The sequence below is a fragment of the Bufo bufo genome, chromosome 3, assembly GCF_905171765.1.
Source record: "Bufo bufo chromosome 3, aBufBuf1.1, whole genome shotgun sequence".
Classification (NCBI taxonomy): domain Eukaryota; kingdom Metazoa; phylum Chordata; class Amphibia; order Anura; family Bufonidae; genus Bufo; species Bufo bufo.
In genome coordinates, this window is record NC_053391.1 from 438,450,099 (window position 1) to 438,473,561 (window position 23,463).

Genomic DNA, 23,463 nt, shown 5'->3' on the forward strand with positions numbered 1-23,463 from the left:
AAGGGGTTAAAGGAGAAAATGCACCTCAGTATGTGTTCCCCATTTTCTCCCCATTCAGGAAACACCCCATATGTGCTTGTAGCCTGCTGTATGGGCAGACATGGATTTTAGCTGCCATGTCGCATTTAAAAACTTCCTGAGGTCCCCAGAAATTAAAAAACCCAAGAAGTGACCCCATTTTGGAAAGAGAATCCCCGTACAAACATTTTAAGGTGTGGAAAGGGCAATTTTGACCTAACAGGTGTTTCACAGAAATGAATATGTAGTGGTTGGTGAAAAGTGGATCTGTAAACTATGCGGACTAAATCAGAGATATAAGGCGGGGTACATCACGGATTAAATTAATTTAATACTCCATGGATGAGTGCTAGATTTTAAAACACTCCTCCATGCATAGGCCAGGTTTTTCAGGGCATTTTTCGCAGTGGTAAATGGTGTCTTTCCTTATTCCCCTTTTGGAACACACCCTGCATCTTTTTTGGGTCCTTCCCTTACTTGCTGTCTGGGGGACTTGATCTGGAAAATGTTGCCCTGGTACAACACGGGCACCATGACTTCCTGAAGTACTGGGACCCTCCCCGGCCTGGGTTTGAAAAATTAGGGCCTTGATAACCACCTCTTGGAACTGAAGGAAAGTTCCTGAGCGGCCTGCAGATTGAAATAGCACATAAGCATTGCACATTGCCATCTGTACAATGTGTACAGCCAGCTTTTTGTACCACACTGTAGTTTTTGGGTTCGCACTGTAGGGCTTCAAATCTGAAAGATCCACCCCTCCCATGTGCCTGTTGTAGTGCAGGATACAAACTGGTCTGGGGGTAGTGGTTGTGATACCTCGTACAGGAGCAGGGGAGCTGGTGTTAGTGTAAATGGTGGTCGGACGTCCCTCTTGTCCCTGTACTTAACCACCAGCATGTTCTCATGGAGGAGAGCCCTACTTTTACCCATTCTCAGTGGTTGCCCTACCAGGGATCTAGGGATGCCTCTCTGATTTTTGCGAACTGTTCTGCAAGCCACAGTACCTCTGGCAGTTAGGGACATGAATAGGGGTATGCTGGTATAATAGTTATCCACATAGAGGTAGTAACCCTTATCCAGCAGTGGGTGCAGTAAGTCCCACACAATCTTCACACTATCTCCTTGGATAGGGGGGAATTCTGGGGGTTATACCCGGGAAACTTTCCCTTCGTAAATGCAGAACTTGTGGGTGTACCCGGAGCTACTCTCACAAGGTTTGTATATATTTATGCCATACCTTGCCCGTTTGCTAGGCAGGTACTGGCGGAATCTAATCCTCCCTTTGAAAAGTAAAAGGGACTTATCTACACTGACATTTTTATCTGGGTTGGACACTTCAGCAAACTTGGTGTTAAAGTGGTCAATAACAGGCCTAACTTTAAACAGACGGTCAAATTTTGGGTCGTTTTGGGGTGGGCACTGTGAATTGTCGTTGTAGTGTAAGAATTTCCTAATTGATTCAAATTGCTTCCGGGTCATGGACTTACTGTAAATTGGAGTCTGGTAGAAAATGTCCGAACTCCAATATTGTCTAACGTTTGGCTTCTTTACAACGCCCATATGCAGCACGAGTCCCCAAAATTTCATCATCTCTGCTGCACTTAACTGGGGTCCAACCTAGGGGTCTAGCGTATGTCGATGTAGGGTTCTGATCAATGAATTGTTGGCGTATAAATTGGTTTGGGCCACTATTAAATTTACAAAATCTTCAGAGAAGAAGATTTTGAAAAAATCTAGTTCAGTGAAGCCCGCACAGTCTATCTGTACTCCGGAGCTGCCCTCAAAAGCCAGAATTTTTATAATCATCAGGGGGTGGGGTCTATAAGGGCTCACTCTGGGTGGCTGCCTCAACTGTTGTTCTGGGGCACCTTCTAGAGGGTCCCTCATCAGTGGAGAATAATGATAATGAGGAGGTAGAGGAGTAGAGGAAAGTGGCATCCTCTTCTCCCTCACTGGCAGACCCAGTATCGGAGGCAAGCATGGCGTATGCCTCTTCAGCTGAGTATACTCGTTGGAAACTCGAAAAATTTGAATATTGTGCAAAGTTAATTTATTTCAGTAATGAAACTTAAAAGGTGAAACTAATATATGAGATAGACTCAGTACATGCAAAGCAAGATATTTCAAGCCTTTATTTGTTATAATTTGAATGATTATGGCTTACAACTTATGAAACCCCAAATTCACAATCTCAGAAAATTAAAATATTGTCAAAAGGTTCAATATTCTAGGCTCAAAGTTTCACACTCTAGTCAGCTAATTAGTCCATAACACCTGCAAAGAGTTCCTGAGCCTTTAAATTGTCTCTCAGTCTGGTTCAGTAGGAATCACAATCATGGGAAAGACAGCTGACCTGACAGTTGTGCAGAAAACCATCATTGACACCCTCCATAAGGAGGTAAAGCCTCAAAAGGTAATTGCAAAATAAGTTGGATGTTCCCAAAGTGCTGTATCAAAGCACATTAATAGAAAGTTATGTGGAAGGGACAAGTGTGGAAGAAAAAGGTGCACAAGCAGCAGGGATGACCGCAGCCTGGAGAGGATTGTCAGGAAAAGGCCATTCAAAAGTGTTGGGGACTTTCACAAGGAGTGGAGTGAGGCTGGAGATAGTGCATCAAGAGCCACCACACACAGACGGATCCTGGACATGGGCTTCAAATGTCATATTCCTCTTGTCAAGCCTCTCCTGAACAACAAACAACGTCAGAAGCGTCTTCCCTGGGCTAAAGAAAGAAAGAACTGGTCTGTTGCTCAGTGGTCCAAAGTCCTCTTTTCTGATGAGAGCAACTTTTGCATCTCATTTGGAAACCAAGGACCCAGAGTCTGGAGGAAGAATGGAGAGGCACACAATGCAAGATGCTTGAGGTCCAGTGTGAAGTTTCCACAGTCTGTGTTGATTTGGGGAGCCATGTCATCTGCTGGTGTTGGTCCACTGTGCTTCATTAAGTCCAGAGCCAACGCAGCCGTCTACCAGGGGATTTTGGAGCACTTCATGCTTCCTTCCGCAGATGAGCTTTATGGAGATGGTGACTTCATTTTCCAGCAGGACTTGGCACAGGTATAGAGGGTGGTTTAGGGATCTAGAACAGCTGCAAATAAAAAAATAAAAAATCAGTGCAGCAATTCCAGATGTTCTTCTTCTTTTCTTCTTTCAGCAGGAAAAGCTCAAATCACAGTGGTGGGGCACCACAAGTCCCAGCAAGCCAACAAGCAGCACAGGACCTCTCTGCATGCAGTCACTGGCTAGAATGGCTGCATGCAGGGAGGTTCAGCCCTTTCATGTGCTGCTATAGCGCTACCATTGGCTGGAGCATTGTTCCACCCAATCGCAGCGCTGGCAGGGGACCCCAAACACTGGTGTCCCCTGCCTGACCTCGGAGGAGACCGGTGCTGACTAGTTCAGCACCGGTCACCTTTCCATAACCCCACCACCACCACCACCTTCCTTCTGCTTCCGGGGCTGTGATGTGCTGCTCTTCATTGACAGGCCAATCGCAGCGCTCGGAGCTGCAGGGGGGCGGAAAGACACCATGCTGCCCTTACCCAGCATGGATGCCTGCCGGTAAGAGCAGCCATGGTGCTCCAATTCCCCCGCCATCCTGCCCCAGCACCCAGCGGACCTTGCTGAACCGTACATGTACGGAAAGGGTCCTTAAGTGGTTAAAGGGCTTCTGTCACCCCACTAAAGTCTTTTTTTTTTTTGGGCTAGTTAAATTCCTTATACTGCGATATATGAAAATATAATGGTCTTACTTACTTTCCTTCAACAGTTTCTTATAAAAACGAACTTTTATAATATGTAAATTAGGTCTCTACCAGCAAGTAGGGCGTCTACTTGCTGGTAGCCGCCGCAAAAAACCGCCCCCTCGACGTGTTGATTGACAGGGCCAGCCGCGATCTCCTCCTCCGGCCGGCCCTGTCAGCATTTCAAAAATCGCGCGCCTGTGTTGATTCGGCGCAGGCGCTCTGAGATGAGGAGGCTCGCCTCCTTAGAACTCCCTCAGTGCGCCTGCGCAGATGACATCACCGAAATAGAAGACGTCATCGGCGCAGGCGCACTGAGGGAGTTCTGAGGAGACGAGCCTCCTCATCTCAGAGCGCCTGCGCCGAATGAACACAGGCGCGCGATTTTTGAAATGCTGACAGGGCCGGCCGGAAGAGGAGATCGCGGCTGGCCCTGTCAATCAACATGACGAGGGGGCGGTTTTTTGCGGCGGCTACCAGCAAGTAGACGCCCTACTTGCTGGTAGAGACCTAATTTACATATTATAAAAGTTCGTTTTTATAAGAAACTGCTGAAGCAAAGTAAGTAAGACCATTATATTTTCATATATCGCAGTATAACTAATTTAACTAGCCCAAAAAAAAAAAGACTTTAGTGGGGTGACAGAAGCCCTTTAAAAGTAACATTTGTTTACCCAAAATAAAAATGCTGCAAAAAAGCTGCAATATGTTACATGTGAATGAAGCCTGATGGTGCTTTCAAACAGGTTTTCCTGGCATTTTTCTGCATATTTGAGATTTCAGTACCTACTTTTTTGGTGTTTTTAGATAAGCTGAAGGTCTATTGGACATATTAAACACAGGGCCCATATACGCTTTTATTTTAGTTTTTTGCTAATTAGGTGGCAATTTTTGTCTTTATGGCTTCTTTTAAAAAAAATGCAGCTTGCTGCGGCTCTTGGCGTTTTCACATCAGTTTCTTTATAGGGTAAAAAAAGCTATTAAAGCGAACCTTTCACCTCATTTTCACTTTATAAACTAGCAACAGTACCTTATAGATTATCTTGTGTGTTGTTATCCATGTTAGTGCCGCTTTCCTGCGCTTTTTATTCATAAAAAAATCGTCTTATAAAGTTCTCATTTCTGCTCCAACAGTCACGCAACAAGTCAAGGGGGTAGCCCTTCCCTCTCCTCTGGCCGTACCGCCCCTGCCCTAACGCCGCCTCTATGCTTTGTAATTGACAGCCGGCTCAGTCGCCGGGACGGCGCTTCCGAAACCTGCGCATGCGCCGTCCTCCTGATTCGCCGCGCGATCCCGTCTTTCTTGCTGACAAAAGCGCGATCATGTAAGAGAATCGCGCATGCGCCTTACGCGATGCCGGCCTGTCTGCTCTCCCTCCCGTGCGTGCGCGCACGGGAGGGAGAGCAGACAGGAGAGCAGACAGGCCGGCATCGCGTAAGGCGCATGCGCGATTCTCTTACATGATCGCGCTTTTGTCAGCAAGAAAGACGGGATCGTGCGGCGAATCAGGAGGACGGCGCATGCGCAGGTTTCGGAAGCGCCGTCTCGGCGACTGAGCCGGCTGTCAGTTAAGGAGCATAGAGGAGGGGTTAGGGCAGGGGCGGTACGGCCAGAGGAGATGGAAGGGCTACCCCCTTGACTGGTTGCATGACTGTTGGAGCACCGAATGTGAAGTTTATAAGACGATTTTTTGAAGTATAAAGAGCCCAGGAAAGCGGCACTAACATGGATAACAACACAAAAGATAATCTATAAGGTACTGTTGCTAGTTTATAAAGTGAAAATGAGGTGAAAGGTTCGCTTTAACAAAACGCTGGTGGGGCAAACCAGAAAAATGTAGGTGGCGGAAAAAACAGCTGTTGTTATTATGGCATTTTTTTTATCCCATCCACATAGCATAACCCGCCATGCCTTTTCAATGTGAATACCGCACACCCACGTGAAGTTAAAACAGTTTTCCAAAACTTATATACTCAGTATCTGATCGGTGGGGTCCAATACCTAGGACCCCTGCCAATCAGCTGTTTGAGCTGCGGCCTTCTCCCTGCTCAACAGGTACAGCTCCGTACATTGTATAGCAGCTCAGCCCCATTCACTTCTATGGGGCTGAGCTGCGCCTAGGCCACGTGACCGCTGAACGTGTCGTCACTCAACCTAAGGAAAGCACAGAGAAGGTCGTGGCACTACTGAGTACCGATGCCTTCTCAAACAGCTGATCAGTGGGGATCCCGGGTGTCGCGCCCACCGATCAGATACTGATGACTAAGGCTACATGCACACGACCGTTGTGTGTTTTGTGGTCCGCAAATCACGGATGGCATCCGTTCCACAATTGGCGGAACGGCACAGAGTCTTTAATATAACTATCTATTCTTGTCCGCAAAGCGCGGACAATAGGACATGTTATATTTTTTTGCGGGGCCACGGAACGGAGCAACGGATGCGGACCACACATGGAGTGCTGTCCGCATCTTTTGCGGCCCCATTGAAGTGAATGGCGGCTCGGATGCGGACCAAAACAACGGCCGTGTGCATGAGGCCTTATCCAGAGAATATTTAATCCCTTTAAGCCCAACTGAATGGAGCTCAACCGCAGACGGACTCCCCCCACCTTGGCTTCCAGCAACATCTGTCCGGACATTGCGCCAGGGAAGGATGCAGCGATGGACTGGCCATCGGGAGTACCGGGAGAATCCCGGTGGGCCGATCGAATTATGGGCCGGCCAGGGCCGCCATCAGGGGGGTAAAGCTCCAGTAACAGCAGGCAGTGTGGGGGCGGCGCTCACTCACTGACGTCACACGCCTGCTCCTCCCACTAGGCGGCGCAGGCGCGTGACGTCAGTGAGTGAGCGCTGCCGCCCGCACTTGTTACTGGAGGCTGGAGGCGGGAGCTGAATGTAAGGTAGTAAAGACTCTTTACTAAAGAGATGAGCGCTGTGCCCCCACGTGTAGTAGAATACCTACCTGGAGCCAGAGCAGACTGTGCACAGAAAGGGCACTTTGTCACTGTGGACAAAGTATGGCACTTTCTGTGCACAGATTGGCTCTAGGTGGGTACAGTGTGGCACTGCAGTCACTAAGGGCACTATTTATCTGGGCATAGTAGGGCACTATCTGCCCACATAGTCAACATATGGCGCTCTGGGCACTGCCATATAATAGTGTGGGTACGGCGATATTTGGTTCTATGTGGGCACTGTATGATTGTGGGCAGATAGTGCCATACTATCCACAGATAAATGGCGCATTTAGTGCCTGTCGTGCCCACATAGTGCCATATAGAACCCATACTCGGAAAGCGCCATACTTGTGTAGACAGAGTATAATTATAGGCAAAGTATGGCACTTTCTGCCCACGTTTTAGCTCTAGGTAGGTATGATATGGCACTTTGTGGGCACTGTAGACACTAAATACACAACTTATCTGAGCATAGTATGCCCAGGTCTTCCCACGGTCATACAGTGCTCAGATAGCGCCATGTTATGCACAGATAAATGGTGTATTTCTTGCTTATGGTGCCATACAGTACCTAAAGTGAAAACCTACAGTACTTTGGCCACAGTCATACAGTGCCGACATAGAGCCAAAGTATGGCACTTTCTATGCACCTAGGTAGGTACTATATGGGTACAAATGCGCTATTTTTCTGTGAATAGGAGGGCACTATCGTGCTCTATGTGGGCACTGTATCACTATTAGGGCAGATAGTGCCATAGAGACAAAATGTCTCCCAACACATTATACATGGCTCGTCATCATGGTTACGACCTCCCTGTAATCCAGCATTGGTGGTCGAAAAAAGCACCAAACTATGTGCACTCCCACAATCCCGGCTACTCCTATAGTGTGCAAGCATGACCACCGCTGCTGGATTACAGGGTGGTCAAAACCATGGAAACGAGCAGTGCATAATGTGATGGAAAAATGACTCCCGCCAGCAAAGGAAGCAATATGGACAATCACAAAACATTAGTAAGTGCCTTGTATTAACTTTCTCTACAAGATAAATGCCACTTGCTGAAGAGACATAACCCCTTCAAGGATGCGTGCACTGATATGCTGTAGATTTGCATCCATTAAATCCACACTATTTACAGCATACATTGACCTGTGGTGCGGTTTTAAGTCTGCAGTCAGTTTATGCTGCGGATTCCCTCCTTTGCAGTGCACAGATCTGGTGTAAAATCTGCATGTAACTCACATATTTTGTTGTGGATTTTGCTGCTGCAAATTACGTCCTGCACGGATGTGCCCCTTGCTTTCTTTCATTTTGTATGCATAGGTGGTGCCCTATGTGGGCTCTGTATGGCACGCACTGTGCACTGTTTGGCAGTGGCTTGACTAGTAAGGTGATCACCATCACCATGCTCAGTTTTTATTATCCCCACAGCCTGTGTTAAAATTAAAGTTACTGTCTGCAGCCTGCAGGATACCGATTTATTAATGTATACTACTGTGAGTGGCGGGGAGGGGGATCTATGGATGACGGCACTGTTATAGGGAGGGGGATCCGTGGATGGCACTGTTATGGGGGGGGTCTGTGGATACCATTATTTTTTTGAGTGTGTTTGGGAAAAATAAAGTGGGCCGGTCTGGCTGAAGTCCAGGGCCACTTTATTGTCCCAGTCCATCCCTGGAAGGATGTGTCCTTTCTTAACCGCTGGCCATTTGTGTGAAACGCTTGGTGTGGAATCGCCCTCTGTAGAGCGTCTTTTAGAGGTAAAAAGGGGTCACTTGCAAAATGAATTTGGCTAGGTACCCTAAAGGAGGGTGTGAAGGCCAATTCTTGCTGTAGTAGTATTCCTTTGAAAAGAGGACACTGTGGCTTTTATGTGATGGAGCTGTCCCACACCATGACGTGAGGGGCACACACAGCCGGCACACTGCACTATGACTGAGTGACTGGCACTATCGCCCTCCACGTCACAACCCTGCAGCCAGCACCTGGCATCGAGCTCCGCGCATGCGCAGCAAGGCTCGGTAGTTTCCGCCGGCATGCTCGGCAGTTTCCGGGTTGTGGGTGCAGGAGTTCTGCACTGACCGGCTGTACTGTAGGGGCTCCTGTCCAGATGGGTAATGGGGACTCGCAGTCCAAACAGCACGCCGAAGGGGCGGAGCCTGCAGCAGGGCCTACACTTGGTGGGCTTCTTGGTGAGTGACGGGGGGCGGGGTTATGTGTTTCTGTATAGCTATGGTTAATACATTGCTACTTCCCGGGTGGTGTGATACAGCGCTATGGTCATATTCACATCTTGCTCTCAGAAGCCGCAGGGAAGCCGCAGGACATATTCAGGAGTTCTGTCCTTCAGTGATCTCTGCATCTGTCATAGTATGGAATATAGTGCTATTACTACAGCATGTCCCTTATATGGTGCATTATATGACAGTTATACTGAACTGCACAGTATGCTCATCCATATTATATTCCATATTAGGGACTGAAAGTCACATTCACTTGTGAAAGAAGCAATCTGAATGATGTTATCTGATAGTGCCAGGTTCCATCAGTCTTTACAATACGTCACCCATTGTCATAAGATGATTTGCATTTGTCCACTGATCCACAGTGCCCAGCTTTTAAAAAAAAAAAACAACCTTGAGTTACGGCTACACGTCAAATCCATGTGCCATGTGTGACAATCCGCCCATAACTTGACATGTGTCGCTGTTTTTCAGTCCACAGCATGTCAATTGTGGTTGTGGATTTCTGCCACAGATTTCACAGTTTGCAATGCCATAGCCTTTAGTATGAACATTCAGATCTACGGCATCCAGATCCAGCAGGCTGATGGGGTTGGGGGTTTGATCAGAGGTCTGATGAAGAATGGTGGACTGATTTTGGGTGTCTGATCTGAGGACTGATGAAGAATGGCAGACTGATTTTGCGTGTTTGATCTGAGGTCTGATGAAGAATGGCAGACTGATTTTGGGTGTCTGATCTGAGGTCTGATGAAGAATGGGGGACTGATTTTGGGTGTCTTATCTAAGGTCTGATGATGAATGGTGGACTGATTTTGGGTGTCTGATCTGAGGTCTGATGAAGAATGGGGGACTGATTTTGGGTGTCTGATCTGAGGTCTGATGAAGAATGGCAGACTTATTTTGGGTGTCTGATCTGGTGACTGATTTTGGGTGTCTGATCTAAGGTCTGATGATGAATGGTGGACTGATTTTGGGTGTCTGATCTGGGGTTTGATTTTTGGGTGTTTGCTTTTCTGATCTCGGGTCTGATTTTTTTATTATTATTTTTTTGCGTTTCTGAACTGAGGTTTGATAAAGAATAGGGGTCTGATGAAGAATGGTGGACTGATTTTGGGTGTCTGATCTGAGGTCTGATGAAGAATGGGGGGCTGATTTTGGATGTCTGATCTGGGGTGTGATTTTTGGGTGGCTGATCTGAGGTCTGATGAAGAATGGGGGTCTGATTTTGGATGTCTGATCTGGGGTCTGATCTGCTGCCGGCACCTGCCTCCTCTATTAAAAGTTAAAAGACGACCTTTCATGAGCAGGCTACATAGAGCAGCACCCAGGGATCTCCCTGCACTTACTATTATTCCTGGGCGCCACTCCGTTCGCCCGCTGTGCCCCCATTACTGTCTCCTGCCCCATATGCTAATTACTACTATCGGAGAAATGGGCAGGAGACATCAGCTTCTGTCCTGGGCGTTCCTACTCCCTGGCTGTGACGCTCTGCGCTGCGATTGGACAACGCTACAGCCAAGGAGAAGGAACGCCCAGGAGAGAAGCTGATGTCTCCTACCTATAGTAGTAATTAGCATACTGTTAGCGGTTTTTCTTCTGGCAGGTTTATGCTGGTTATATGATGAGGCATGAGACCTCCAACCCGCGAATATTTCCCTGTGCAACGAATATCCGATTTTCTCTGATCAGGAGATAAATAAACAGCCCAGACTAAACTCAGGTTGTTAAATATCTGAAATCTGTATATCACAGCACATACTTCTAGGGCATTTGGGGTGTGAACATAGTGTCAGGATACAACTGAAACTGGTATCTTCTATATACAAGACATGAAAAGGGTTATTTTCCATGTTGAACAGGTTTACTCTACATGCTAATACGTTGAATGACTTGTGTTAGGGGAGGCTGCTATCGTGTCCAGCACTGGCAGGGTGTGAGATGTGCTAATTCGGGGTACTGCATTCCACAAGAGATGAGGCTTGTATAATCTATGTATAATCTGTGATGTATCAATAGTAAAATTATGAAAAATCCCTTTCACATACGGAGCAGGAGACAGTAATGGGGCACAGCGGGCGAACGGAGAGGCGCCCAGGAATATTAGTAAGTGCAGGGAGATCCCTGGGCGCCGCTCTATGTAGCCTGGTAACTTAAAGTCCGGACCCATTTAAAGTCCTGCTATCATTGGTGGCGCAGTGTGCGCGCCCCTCTCTACTCATTGGTGGCAGCAGCGGAACAGGGGGAGGGAGAGAGTGCTTCCTTCTCCCCTGTGCTGCTGAGGGAACATGAGCGCGCTGACAGCAGCGCGCTCATGTTCTGTGATACTAGACAGCGCAGCCCAGTATCGAAAAAAATGGAAATCCTGGTATCGTATCGATACCGGGACAAAAGTATCGATTGGGTATCGAAATTTCGATACCCGCAACAACCCTACTCCTTACAGTGAGGAGCTTTGTTATTGGTCAGTTTGAGCAGGCTGCTGGAGCTTATGGCACACCGCTCCGAAGTGAGGAAGGAGGAGCGCGATCCTCACTGGCGGGGTAAGTGGCTTTGCTGTGAAATATAGTGGGGGTCCTGGATCTAAGCGCCTAGTTTTTCTCTATAATGATGAGTCTTAAGTGCTCAGCCGAGCGCTGTCTCTCCTCCCTGCTGGGTGTGGTAGTGAAGACGGCCTCAATAGAAGGTCTAGGGGACCATCTTCACTACCGCGCTCAGCAGTGAGGAAAAGTGGTTGAGCGCTTCAGACGAAGTCAGCGAGGCGTCATGCACAAGGGCGAGTCACGGCTCCATACAACCTCCATAACGGACAGACCTGTCACCTGTAGACCTTTACCTATGTCACCTGTCAGCTTCCCTATGAATCCATGAAGGATGATTCATTGCAGCATGTTCCATCAGACGCTGAACTAGAGATATTGTGTGATATAAGGATTTCTTCTGTAATGCGGCGCCGCATGGTGGCACATGGTGCTACAAGGACTGCATGTGGCCATTTACAGCCTCCAGGACATACAGTTCATCTGTCAAGCGCATGAAGTCTTCGCTGTAAGACTGTATAATCCAATAACTACAGCGGTGGTGGCAATTTTGTGGCATTATCTGATGGCATGAGATAGGGCAATGGGTCATGGAAGACAAACTCCCCGTTATAGCAAGATCAAGCATAACACAAAATGACAGCCTCTATATCAGGGATCAGCAACCTCCGGCACTCCAGATGTTCTGAAACTACAACTCCCAGTATCCTCCTTTCACTTCTTTAGGAGTTATAAGAACAGCTGAGCAAGTGTGCATGCTGGGTGTTGTAGTTTTACAGCAGCTGGAGTGCCGAAGGTTGCTCCACCCTAGATCCACAGGCGAGCCTGGTGGTTATCACTGCGTGATCACAGCATCCAGATCGACAACAAGTGTCTGTGGCGGTTCGCGCACCTGGCACCAGAGGTATGTGCCTAGGTCTTTCGCTTGTGCCCTTGGCACCAGCATGCACCACCATCCATTGTGCCTGTGTCCTGCTCTGCCAGTTCCTCAGGTCTCTTCAGAGTCTACCAACAGCCCCGGTGGCACGACATACCCACCTGAGAGCTTATCTACAAGGACGTAACTTTGGTGAGCAGCAATGGCCACGTGATGGATGGCAAACCCCAGTGACCAGCGGCACAGAAACAGCAGCAAAAATTTAAGGGATTGTCCCAAGATCAACACTATTTACCTATCCATACTTGACCCAGAGAACACTAGAACATGGTAACCAAGGTGGGACCCCCAGCGATCATGTACTTGAAGGGGACATGTCTGTTTTAGTAATGACTCTATATTGTACCATTCCTCTATTATTCCTACTAGAACTTATGAACAAATTGCTAGTAGTCTGCAATAAAGGTCCAGTGGGGGGGGGGGGAGGGGGTTACCAGTAGTTGACAGCACTGATTGAATAATATCAGGCTGTGCAGTGACAACCTCATCTGGACCTTCACTGCAGACTGCTAGCAAGTAATTCATAACTAATAGCAGAAATAAGAGGAATGGTGCAACATAAAGTCATAAGAATAGATGCTCCAGGATTGTTATTACACGGGAAGTGCAAGTAGTTACCAAAACAGACAAATCCGGAGAGGTGAGGGGTCCTCTTTAGCGACAGGTGATAAATATCGATCTTAGGACAAACCCTTTAAACCTCATAAAATCACTGCAACAGTGACCTCAGTGGTGCCGACCCCCTCAGAGCAACAGTGACCTCAGTGGTACAGACCCCCTCAGAGCAACAGTGACCTCAGTGGTCCCGACCCCCTCAGCGCAAAAGTGACCTCAGTGGTCCCGACCCCTCAGAGCAACAGTGACCTCAGTGGTCCCGACCCCCTCAGAGCAACAGTGACCTCAGTGGTGCCGACCCCCTCAGAGCAACAGTGTCCTCAGTGGTGCTGACCCCCTCAGAGCAACAGTGACCTCGGCTAAATTAAAAAATTGTCTAAATTTGCTATTTATGCATGGAAGACAGTTCTAGAGTACTAGTAATGGTTTCCCTGCATAAATAGCAACCCCTTAATGTTATGTAGGCCTTCGTATTAACTATTTGAATTACTGTAACTTTCGTACTCCTCGTCGGCTGAAAATACTCCTCAAAAATGGTAAGAGGAGTATTTTTACTCTTCCAGAAAAAATGTAGCGCGACCTCTGCTGGCCACCATATATAATAAAACAGAGAGACCTCCAAAAATTAGAGGTATGGGAATTTTAAAACATAACTTTTACTAGTGATTGTTAAAATATTTCTACACCATAAAGACATTCAACAATTATAGAACACTTGTGTGCAGTACGCCACACTTTGGCTACAACTTACTAAAATACGTCACCAGGCAGGTTAGGACCATAGGATACAACATGGGGGAGGAAAGAATTGAACCATCTCACCAGTCCAGACGCGATGGATGGTTATTTCGGATATGGATCCTTCAAAAGCCCCTAGGTTGCCATCAGTGCCAGCTCCGGTGCGTGGTCCTTGTACCGCCAAGCGGAAGATAGGAGTTCTCCAGTGTGTCACACATGCGAGGCAGAGTGGCTCTTAAATGTCTATGCAGAGGTGGCAGCAGGAACAGCTCTCCCTAAATTGTCCTGTAAGGGGAAGGGAGACCCTGCCTACCTATGCAGAGCACCCGCCCTGAAAGGGGCGACCCCGTCCGGATATCTGTCCCTAGTGCACCCTAGAAAGAAGTTCCCGACGCGCCACGTTTCGTTGCAGTAACTCATCAGGGGATACGCAGTCTAGGTTAAATAAGCTGAGTACACTAATTGCTGAATACACAATTGTCTGGGTAAATGAGCTGAATACACTAATTGCTGGATACACATATGCTAGTTGCTGAGTACACAAATAGCTGAATACACAATGGCTGATTACATAATTGCTAAACTCTGAATATTCTAAGTATCAGAAGTGAATAACTCCAACTATGAGTCTAGAGATAGGGATTACCACCAATGTAAGAAGATGTCCCGTACTAAAGATGCAAGTGATCAGGAGGAATCCCTAAGGTGCCTTATAGTGATAAGGGACTTAAAAGTAATTACAAACTACAGTAGCCTAATTACCAGTGGGCAGGGCCGCATGACTCCGTGTCCATTCTGACGCTCGGTGTACAAAATCTGCACTCTAAAAGTCAAATGGTGGTCCTTCCCCTCTGAGCCCTGCAGTGTGCCCATACAGCAGTTTACAACCAACCACATATGGGGAGTTGCCATATTGAGGAGAAAATGCATAAGAAATTGTGGGATGCTTTTTCTCCTGTTACCCTTGTGAAAATGAAAAATTTGGGGCTTATGTAGCATTTTATTGGAATAAAATGTATTTGTTTATTTTCACAACCAAGTGTTTCTAAAATCTATGTTGCGTCAAAGTGCTGACTTTGGGGTCACTTTTGGTTTCCATTGTAGTAGTACCTCAGGGTCTCTAGAAATGCGACATAGTGCTTGAAAACCATTCCAGCAAAATCTGCCCTCCAAAAGCCATATGGTTCTCCTTCCTTTCTAAGCCCTGCAGTGTACCCGTATAGTGGTTTTCGACCACATACAGTATGGGATATTTCCATAAAGTGCAGAATCAGGGTAGTCAATATTAAAGTTTGTTTTATTGTTAACCCTTGCTGTAGTGTAGGAAAAAACTAATTAAAATGGAAAATCTGTAAAAAAAAAAAAAAAATGTAAATGATATTTTTCAATTTCACCTCCATTTTGCTTTAAATATGTTTTCTGAGACTTTAATACTGATGACTTATCCCCAGGATCCTATCCTTGGTAAGTACAGAGAAGGCCGCAGTGTCGGTGTCTTCTCAAACAGCTGATTGGTGTGGGTCCCAGGTGTCGGACCCCCACCGATCAGATACTGATGATAGAGGATAGGTCATCAGTATTAAAGTCTTGGAAAACCCTTTTAATTCCTGTAGAACTTGTAAAGGAGTAAGGCTGGTTTTATATCACCGTTTCATTTTCCATTCTTCTGATCCTTCAGAACAGAAAGAAAAACAGGATACTGTTGCGTCCGTTATGGATATTTGGCATCCGTTTGACCCATTTCCGTCTGAGATCCGTGCAGGACTTTTTTTCCGTCTGAAAAAACGGATCTCAGATGGAAATGTCTCAAACGGATGCCAAATGTGCATAACGGATGCAACAGGATCCTGTTTAATTCAAACAGTATCCTGTTTTTTCTTCTGTTTTCCACTGGGACCCGCACCCATATCGAGAACGAAGCCCCGCAAGTGAAGGAGGGAGCACTGCGCATGCGCAGCCGCCCTCCATTAATTTTCTATTGGGCCAGCGAAAATAGCCGACCGCATGAGCGGTATGCTCCGGAGTCCTCCAGCCACCACCTTGCGGGGCTCTATTCTCTATATAGGTGCGGGTCCCAGCAGTGGGACCCACACCTATAAGACAATGGGGGCATATCCTAGCGATATGCCCCCATTGTCTGTGATGAGACAACCCCTTTAAGGCTGTTTTAGGGGGAGATTTATCAAACAGATGTAAAGGAAAACGGGCTTACTTGCCGATAGCAACCAATCATATTCCACCTTTCATTTTCCAAAGGAGCTCTGAAAAATGAAATGTGGAATCTGATTGGTTGCTATGGGCAACTAAGCCAGTTTTCCTTTGCAACACTTTTGATAAATCTACCCCATCGTTTTTTAGCAGGGCTTTTCTGCACTTCTGTGGGTGTTTTTTTTTTCGCAGCCTTTCTTGCTGCAAACCAACTCCAGTCATTGAAGGTCTATGGCGTTTTTGTTAATTAGGTGTCCTTTTTTGTCTTTCTTTTCAAAAACATAGCATGCTGTAGCTGTTGCATTTTGACATCACATTCTGTATAGGGGAAAATGACATGGAGAAAATACTAGAGTAAAGTCCCCTACGCCAGTTTTTTGCACAAAAAAGTTGCAAAACCCCGTAATGTTTTTACACCATCCTCGCCGATGAGGAGTGGTGGAGGCACCACCAACTGTTGCCAGGCGTAAAGGATGATTGAAATCTACTCTAGTCAGGGACTGCGGTGGAGTTGAATCTTGTGGCATGTACTGCCGTAGGATGCACCTAATTTATGACGAGGTGTGTGGCAGTATCACAGACCGGCATAACACACTGGTCCGTAATAAATGACCCTCATTTTGTGCATAGAACTCCAGAAAAAAAGGCCACTGAAAAAAACAACAAAAAACACAGGTGCCCAAAAAAAACTCACAAGCGCTTAAGCTAGTTTCACTCTAGCGCTAGCGATCAGGCAGGCTGTTCTGGCAGAGAACGGCCTGCCAGATCTCTCTGCATTCTGGTATTGCCAGAAGCTTGTCTCTGGCTGGCCCCATTAACTATAATGGGGACCGGCGGAGATCTGGATGCAACCTGGCAAATATGCCAAGAATCAGCTGGAAGAAAACCGCATGGCCAGAACCTGGCAAATATGCCGACAAGCTGATTCTCGGCATATTTGGCGTGTTGCTGCCGGATCTCTGCTGGTCCACGTTATAGTTAATGGGGCCGGACGGAGACTTACAAGCTTTCAGTAATGCTGGAACGCAGAGCCATCCGGTACGCTTTTCTCTGCAGGATGCCTAGCGCTAGTGTGAAAACAGCCTTATACACTGGTAAGGTAAAAAGGTAAAAAAAGACCAGAACAAAATTTGTGTCCGGAATGAAATGAATCAGTTCTCTTTTCATGTCGTACAATTGCTTTTCTTGTAAATGTTTTTCTTTTTTAAATCAGCCTTTAGAAAATAAAAGAAATTGTAAAGGTTTATTACGTTCCGTTTCCAAAGCATCATTGAGGACTAGAATTATAAAGTGAACGGTAGCTACATTTAGCCATCAGCTGCTCTCGCTAACTCCCTAAGCATTTGCCCCAGAAATACCAGCCGTGCTTTTAACAAGGCATAGAAATATGCTGTGAGTGCCTTGTGCTATGTAGTGACTCAGCGGAGGAGAGAGCAGTATACACCGCGGTGTATTACCATACAGACTGGATGAATACAATGGAAATGAGTGCGGGCTCACAACATCTATCAAAACAAGCAAGCCAGTAATTGCTTCCAGCCCAGCCTGCATTGGTTAGTGTCCTATAAATAAAAAAGCGAAGCAAACCGGTAGTATTACATAAAGTTAACCCCTTCCCGACTGCCATACGGCTATATACCTGCTATCTGCACATACCCCGTGCAGCTAGCACGTATATAAACGTCGTGGCAGCTCATTATTCCAATCGCTGCCAAACGCTTGGATTAAAGCTTCTGCCCCTGCACTGCCGCTGTCAGGGACAGTGCAGAGTCCAGTAATGCACCTCTGCTTGGTCCCTTGCCGGCGATCACTCCAATTGGTTAGTCTGTGCAGACTAACTAATCGGATCGCTGTAGTGTAAAAGTGCCGATTTCAGGCTCAGATCTGCACTCTGCAGATCAGAGCCTGAAATCAGGCACTGGCTGCTGTGTGCCCCCAATATGTGCACCCTGATCTGTGCCCCCTGTCGCGATCTGTGCCCCCCTTTCTGTGCGCTCTGCCTCCAAATTTGCCGGCAACTGTGTGTCACGGATGAGAGTGGGGGAAAGACACGGACGAACAGGAGTCTCACTGGCCAAGCTGCAAGGAAGGGGGAACATATACAGACATATGGATATGGCAGGTGAACTACACCAGTTCCAAACCTACCTGCCACAGCCTCGCTGACTGGAACCCATGCACCAGTACTGCTGTCCACACAAACACTAAGGACACAGCACAAACCACAAATCACACAGGTAACCAGGACATCCATAGCTGCAATAAACATAGAAAGGATAACAACATCAACTTAACATCATGCATAACTTTTATGACCACAAGGGTGGACCTCACTGGACAGATGGTAAATATACCAGGAGGATGACTCCAGCATAAACATGGCAGGAGTACCCCTCAGACTTCTGGCATCCAGCAGGAGCTAAATAGCCCAAGCAGCCACACCCACACACACACACACTAGGAAAGGAGTTAACCCTTTCATCACCAGAGAAGATAAGTGTCACTTAAAGGAGAAGTGTACACAGAACAAACTCCCTAACACCAAACATAAAAAGTGAACACACCAAACATAAAAAGTGCCTCTGGCAACTCACTCGTTGCCAGAGGCAACCGCATGCCATGACAGCGAGCAGCCTAGCCTCCAGTTCCAGCTGCTACACTGCCAACAACCATATGTTGCCAATGGCAACCACACGTGAGGCAACATACACAGAGCCCTCACCTGTGGTTGACAACAAAGAACAAACCGCTGACAACTGCATGCGACCAAAGAGTCACGACCATAACCATGGTCGTGACACTGTGCCTGCCTGCCCCCATCCATATCCTCTGTCCCGCTCTGTGTCCCCTCCCCAGCCCTCATCCCCTTTTGCGGTCCCCCTTCTGTATCTGATGGCGGCGGTGGCGCTATTCCTCAGCCGCCACCATCAGCAGCGAGTGTCAGCTGTATGCAGACACTCTGCTGTAACCCCTTACATGCCGCTGTCAGCGGCATCCAAGGGGTTAATAGAGGGAGGGGGCTCTCTCTCTCAACCATCGGGCTGCCGCGCTGCGATGGCAGCGGATGGTTGCCATGGCAACCGGACGCCTTGCAAAGGCGTCCAGTGTTGCCATCTATCAGTGTAAAACTGATAGTATTATACTTTGGATTGCAAGAACATTGCAAAGTATAGTACAGCCATTAAGCCCCACTGGATCTTTAAGATTCAAGTGGGACTTGATAAAAAAAACTAAAAAAAAGGAAAAAATAAATGTAAAAAAATTTGAAAAAAGTAAATTAAAAATAAAATAAATTGTCTTTTTCCTCATCCGCTCATTTATAAGTGATTAAAAAATAAAATAAACTACACATAATTGGTATCGCCGCTTCCGTAATGAACTGATCTATAAACTGATCACGGTACCAATCCCGCGTGGTGAACGCTGTAAAAAAATTTAAATAAACAATGGCAGAATTGCTGTTTTTTTGCTTCATCTCCCCAAAATTTTTTATAAAACGTGATCAGAAAAAGTCATATGCATCTCAAAAATGATACCAATAAAAACTACAGCCCATCCCGCTAAAACTAACCCCTAACAACTATATTGACGGACAAATAAAAAAGTAAGGGGACTTTCACACTTGTGTTAAAGTTTTCCGGTATTGAGTTCTATCCTAGGGGCTCAATACCGGAAAATAACTGATCAGTTTTATTCCCATGCATTCTGAATGGAGAGCAATCCGTTCAGTATGCATCAGGATGTCTTCAGTTCAGTCACTGTACGTTTTTTGGAGGGAGAAAATAACGCAGCATGCTGCAGTATTTTCTCTGTCCAAAATTCCGGAACACTTGCTGGAATGCTGGCATTATTTTCCATTGAAATGCATTAATGCCGGATCCGGCCCCAAGTGTTCCGTAAAAACGGATCCGGTTTTGCGGTCTGCACATGCAGATGTGAAAAAGATAAATACCGGATCCTGTTTTTCCAGATGACAACCAGAGAGACAGATCCGGTATTGCAATGCATTTGTGAGACGGATCCGCATAAAGTCTGGACTCTGGCTGGGCCACTCCAAAACGTTAATGTTGTTGTCTGCTAACCATTTCTTCACCACTTTTGCTGTGTGTTTTGAGTCATTGTCATGCTGAAATGTCCACTGGTGCCCAAGGCAAAGTTTCTCTGCAGACTGCCTGATGCCCGTTGAGAATCCTCATGTATTGCTCTTTTTTCATGGTGCCGTTTACTGTGATTAGGTTCCCTGGTCCATTGGCTGAAAAATACCCTCAAAGCATTAGGTTCCCACCACCATGTTTGACAGTGGGGATGGTGTTCTTTGGGTTGAAGGCTTCTCCTTTTTTTTACGCCAAATGAAGGAAACATCATTGTGATCAAACAATTCAATTTTTGTTTCATCTGACCATAACACAGAAGACCAGAAGTCTTCTTTGTCCAGATGAGCTTTTGCAAAGGCCAAGCAAGCTATTGTGTGCCTTATCTGGAGAAGTGGCGTCCTCCTTGGTCTGCATTGTGCAGTGTCCGTTAGATTGTCTGCCTTGAGACATTGCCACCAGCAGAGCCCAGATTCACCAAGATGACCTGTCCTATTTTTTTGACGGACAACGGTTCACGGACCCATTCAAGTCAATGGGTCCGTGAAAGAACACGGGTGCACACAAGATCCGTCTGCATAAAAGCTTTTTCAGAGATGAGTTTTCACTTCGTGAAAACTCATATCTGACAGTATATTCTAATACAGAGGCGTTCCCATAGTGATGGGGACGCTTCTAGTTAGAATATACTACGAACTGTGTACATGACTGCCCCCTGCTGCCTGGCAGCACCCAATCTCTTACAGGGGGCTGTGATCCGCACAATTAACCCCTCAGGTGCTGCACCTGAGGGGTTAATTGTGCATATCATAGCCCCCTATAAGAGATCAGGGGCTGCCAGGCAGCAGGGGGCAGACCCCCCTCCCTCCCCAGTTTTAATTTCATTGGTGGCCACCAATGATATTACAATAAAGTGAGGGAGGGGGGGCCGGGGGAGGCTGGCCACCAATGATATTACAATAGAGGGAGGGAGGGGGGGTGGCCGTGGGAGGCCGCACACTGGCCACCAATGATAATACAATAGAGGGAGGGGAAGCCGCACACTGGCCACCAATGATATTCAAACTGGGGAGGGAGGGGGGTCTGGCAGCCCCTGATCTCTTACAGGGGGCTATGATATGGACAATTAACCCCTCAGGTGCAGCACCTGAGGGGTTAATTGTGCGGATCACAGCCCCCTGTAAGAGATCGGGTGCTGCCAGGGGGCAGTCATGTACACAGTTCGTAGTATATTCTAACTAGAAGCGTCCGCATCACTATGGGAACGCCTCTGTGTTAGAATATACTGTCGGATATGAGTTTCACGATCTAACTCATATCCGACAGTATATTCTAAAATAGAGGCGTTCCCATGGTGATGGGGACGCTTCAAGTTAAAATATACCATCGGATTGGAGAAAACTCCGATCCGATGGTATAATAGGGACTCCTGACTTTACATTGAAAGTCAATGGGGGACGGATCCGTTTGAAATTGCACCATATTGTGTCAATGTCAAACGGATCCGTCCTCATTGACTTGCATTTTAATTCAGGACGGATCTGTTTGGCTCCGCACGGCCAGGCGGACACCAAAACGACTTTTTTTTCATGTCCGTGGATCCTCCAAAAATCAAGGAAGACCCACGGACGAAAAAACGGTCACAGATCACGGACTAACGGAACCCCGTTTTGCGGACCGTGAAAAAATACGGTCGTGTGCATGAGGCCTAATTAGGAGGCTTTAGAACAGCTTGAAAAAGGAAATGAACAGGCACAACCACCTTCTGGAGCGTAAACCAACTGTTTAATTCAATAATAAAATCAATGATAAAATAGATACTAAAATCTTAAAATCCCATATCCATAATAAACACAGCAATATACACAGCAAAAACGTCAGTGTGAGGTGGCAACAGTGATATAGCAGCAAGGATGATGGCAGCAAACCATACACAGTAAAAAATTAGCAGCACATATGTCCAGTATACCTCTGTCCATATAGATATGGATAATATCCAGAAAAAGGGGGGAGGGGGATAAATGGACGATCTCCTTAGATGAATTGTAGGAAGTCCCACTCTTAGATGTATAGGGTTATAGTACAGCGATCCTCATCAGAAATCTGGTGGACAGCCCAATATGTGTAAATAGTGATATTGATCACTGAAAGCTCTTACCGCTTGCTTTCCTCTGGCGTGTTTTGTGAATAGTCTTGGCAGAGAACTGCCTACTCACGTGTATATTCGAACACGATCCGGGGAGCGCGGGATGTAAGTAGTTTGCAGGGACGCTGAATTCACGAGGTCGAGAGTGTTCCACTGCGTAGCTTGATGGGCGTGTCTCTGTAGGTCAGGTGATCTTGACAACCAGGTCAGGTGATCCACAGGTCCTATACGATATAGAATGCTGTGTACAATTTCTTCCTTTGTGCGCACAATATCTTTATGCCTTAGGTCCGGACCGGTAACGGAGAATGTAGAAGCCGCAGTTAACTGGTGACTAGACGCGTTTCGAAGGGCTACTTGCCTCTTCCTCAGTAGCTCCAGAACTGCGATCCTCCAATCATTTATACAGGGCTTCTTAATTAGGCTTCAAGTAAAACATGGGTCCAATTCCATGTGTATGCAAAATGGATTCTATATATGATATAGGTCAAAGTCCAATACAAGCAATTGCAAATGCGATGGAATATAATATAGTGTATGGACAAGTATGCAGCAACCAGTATATAAAATGCAGCAACCATTATATAAAATACAGCAAACAGTATATAAAATATAAATAAAAATATATATCCATCATTTAGAACAGCTTGGACTATTTGGAATGGTATAGAACTTTTGATTTTCCCACAGACTGTAACGGTTTGTGAAGGGTATGAATAATTTTGGACTGGACACTTTTTGCTCAAATGTAAATAAAAGCTGAGAAAGGTTTTTTTTTTCCACACTAATGCCTCTTGTACATCGTCTTATTATCTTTTGGGAGACACCTATGTCATTTCCCGTCAAAAAATTACTTGCTGGTTGAATAAAAGTAACTTTAAGTCAAAATTTGCCAGGGGTATAAATAATTATGGGCAGCACTGTATATCCTTTCTTGCTCCCTTTTATCTTCTGCTCTGGGCTGTGGTCTCATAACCATGTCCAGGCAGCTCTCTCTTATTTCCTGTGATGGTATGTCCATACAGGAGCAGTGATAGGGCAGTCTCTATGAACTAGCTGGGTGTTTTTAGGGGCAGTGATGGGGGAGTGTTCAGGGGCCTGGTTTGCGGTGGCCCTAACGCTATGCTGGGTCCCCTCGGACACAGTTGAGGTGTCACCACGACCACGTGTTGCTGCTCTCTGGAAGTGATGGTAAGCTGTGGTGCACCCCAATGGGAAATAAGTC

General features: G+C 46.6%; 1 protein-coding gene across 1 annotated transcript in view; it reads left to right on the forward strand.

Annotated features, from left to right (window-relative positions):
* Positions 1-8,771: 8,771 nt before the first annotated feature.
* MFSD9 (major facilitator superfamily domain containing 9) overlaps positions 8,772-23,463 on the forward strand; it is a 44,970-nt gene continuing 30,278 nt past the window's right edge. The window contains exon 1 of the mRNA XM_040425019.1: positions 8,772-8,915. Within this exon, the coding sequence (XP_040280953.1) occupies positions 8,841-8,915 (75 nt within the window). The 5' untranslated portion in view covers positions 8,772-8,840. The remainder of the gene's footprint in view (positions 8,916-23,463) is intronic.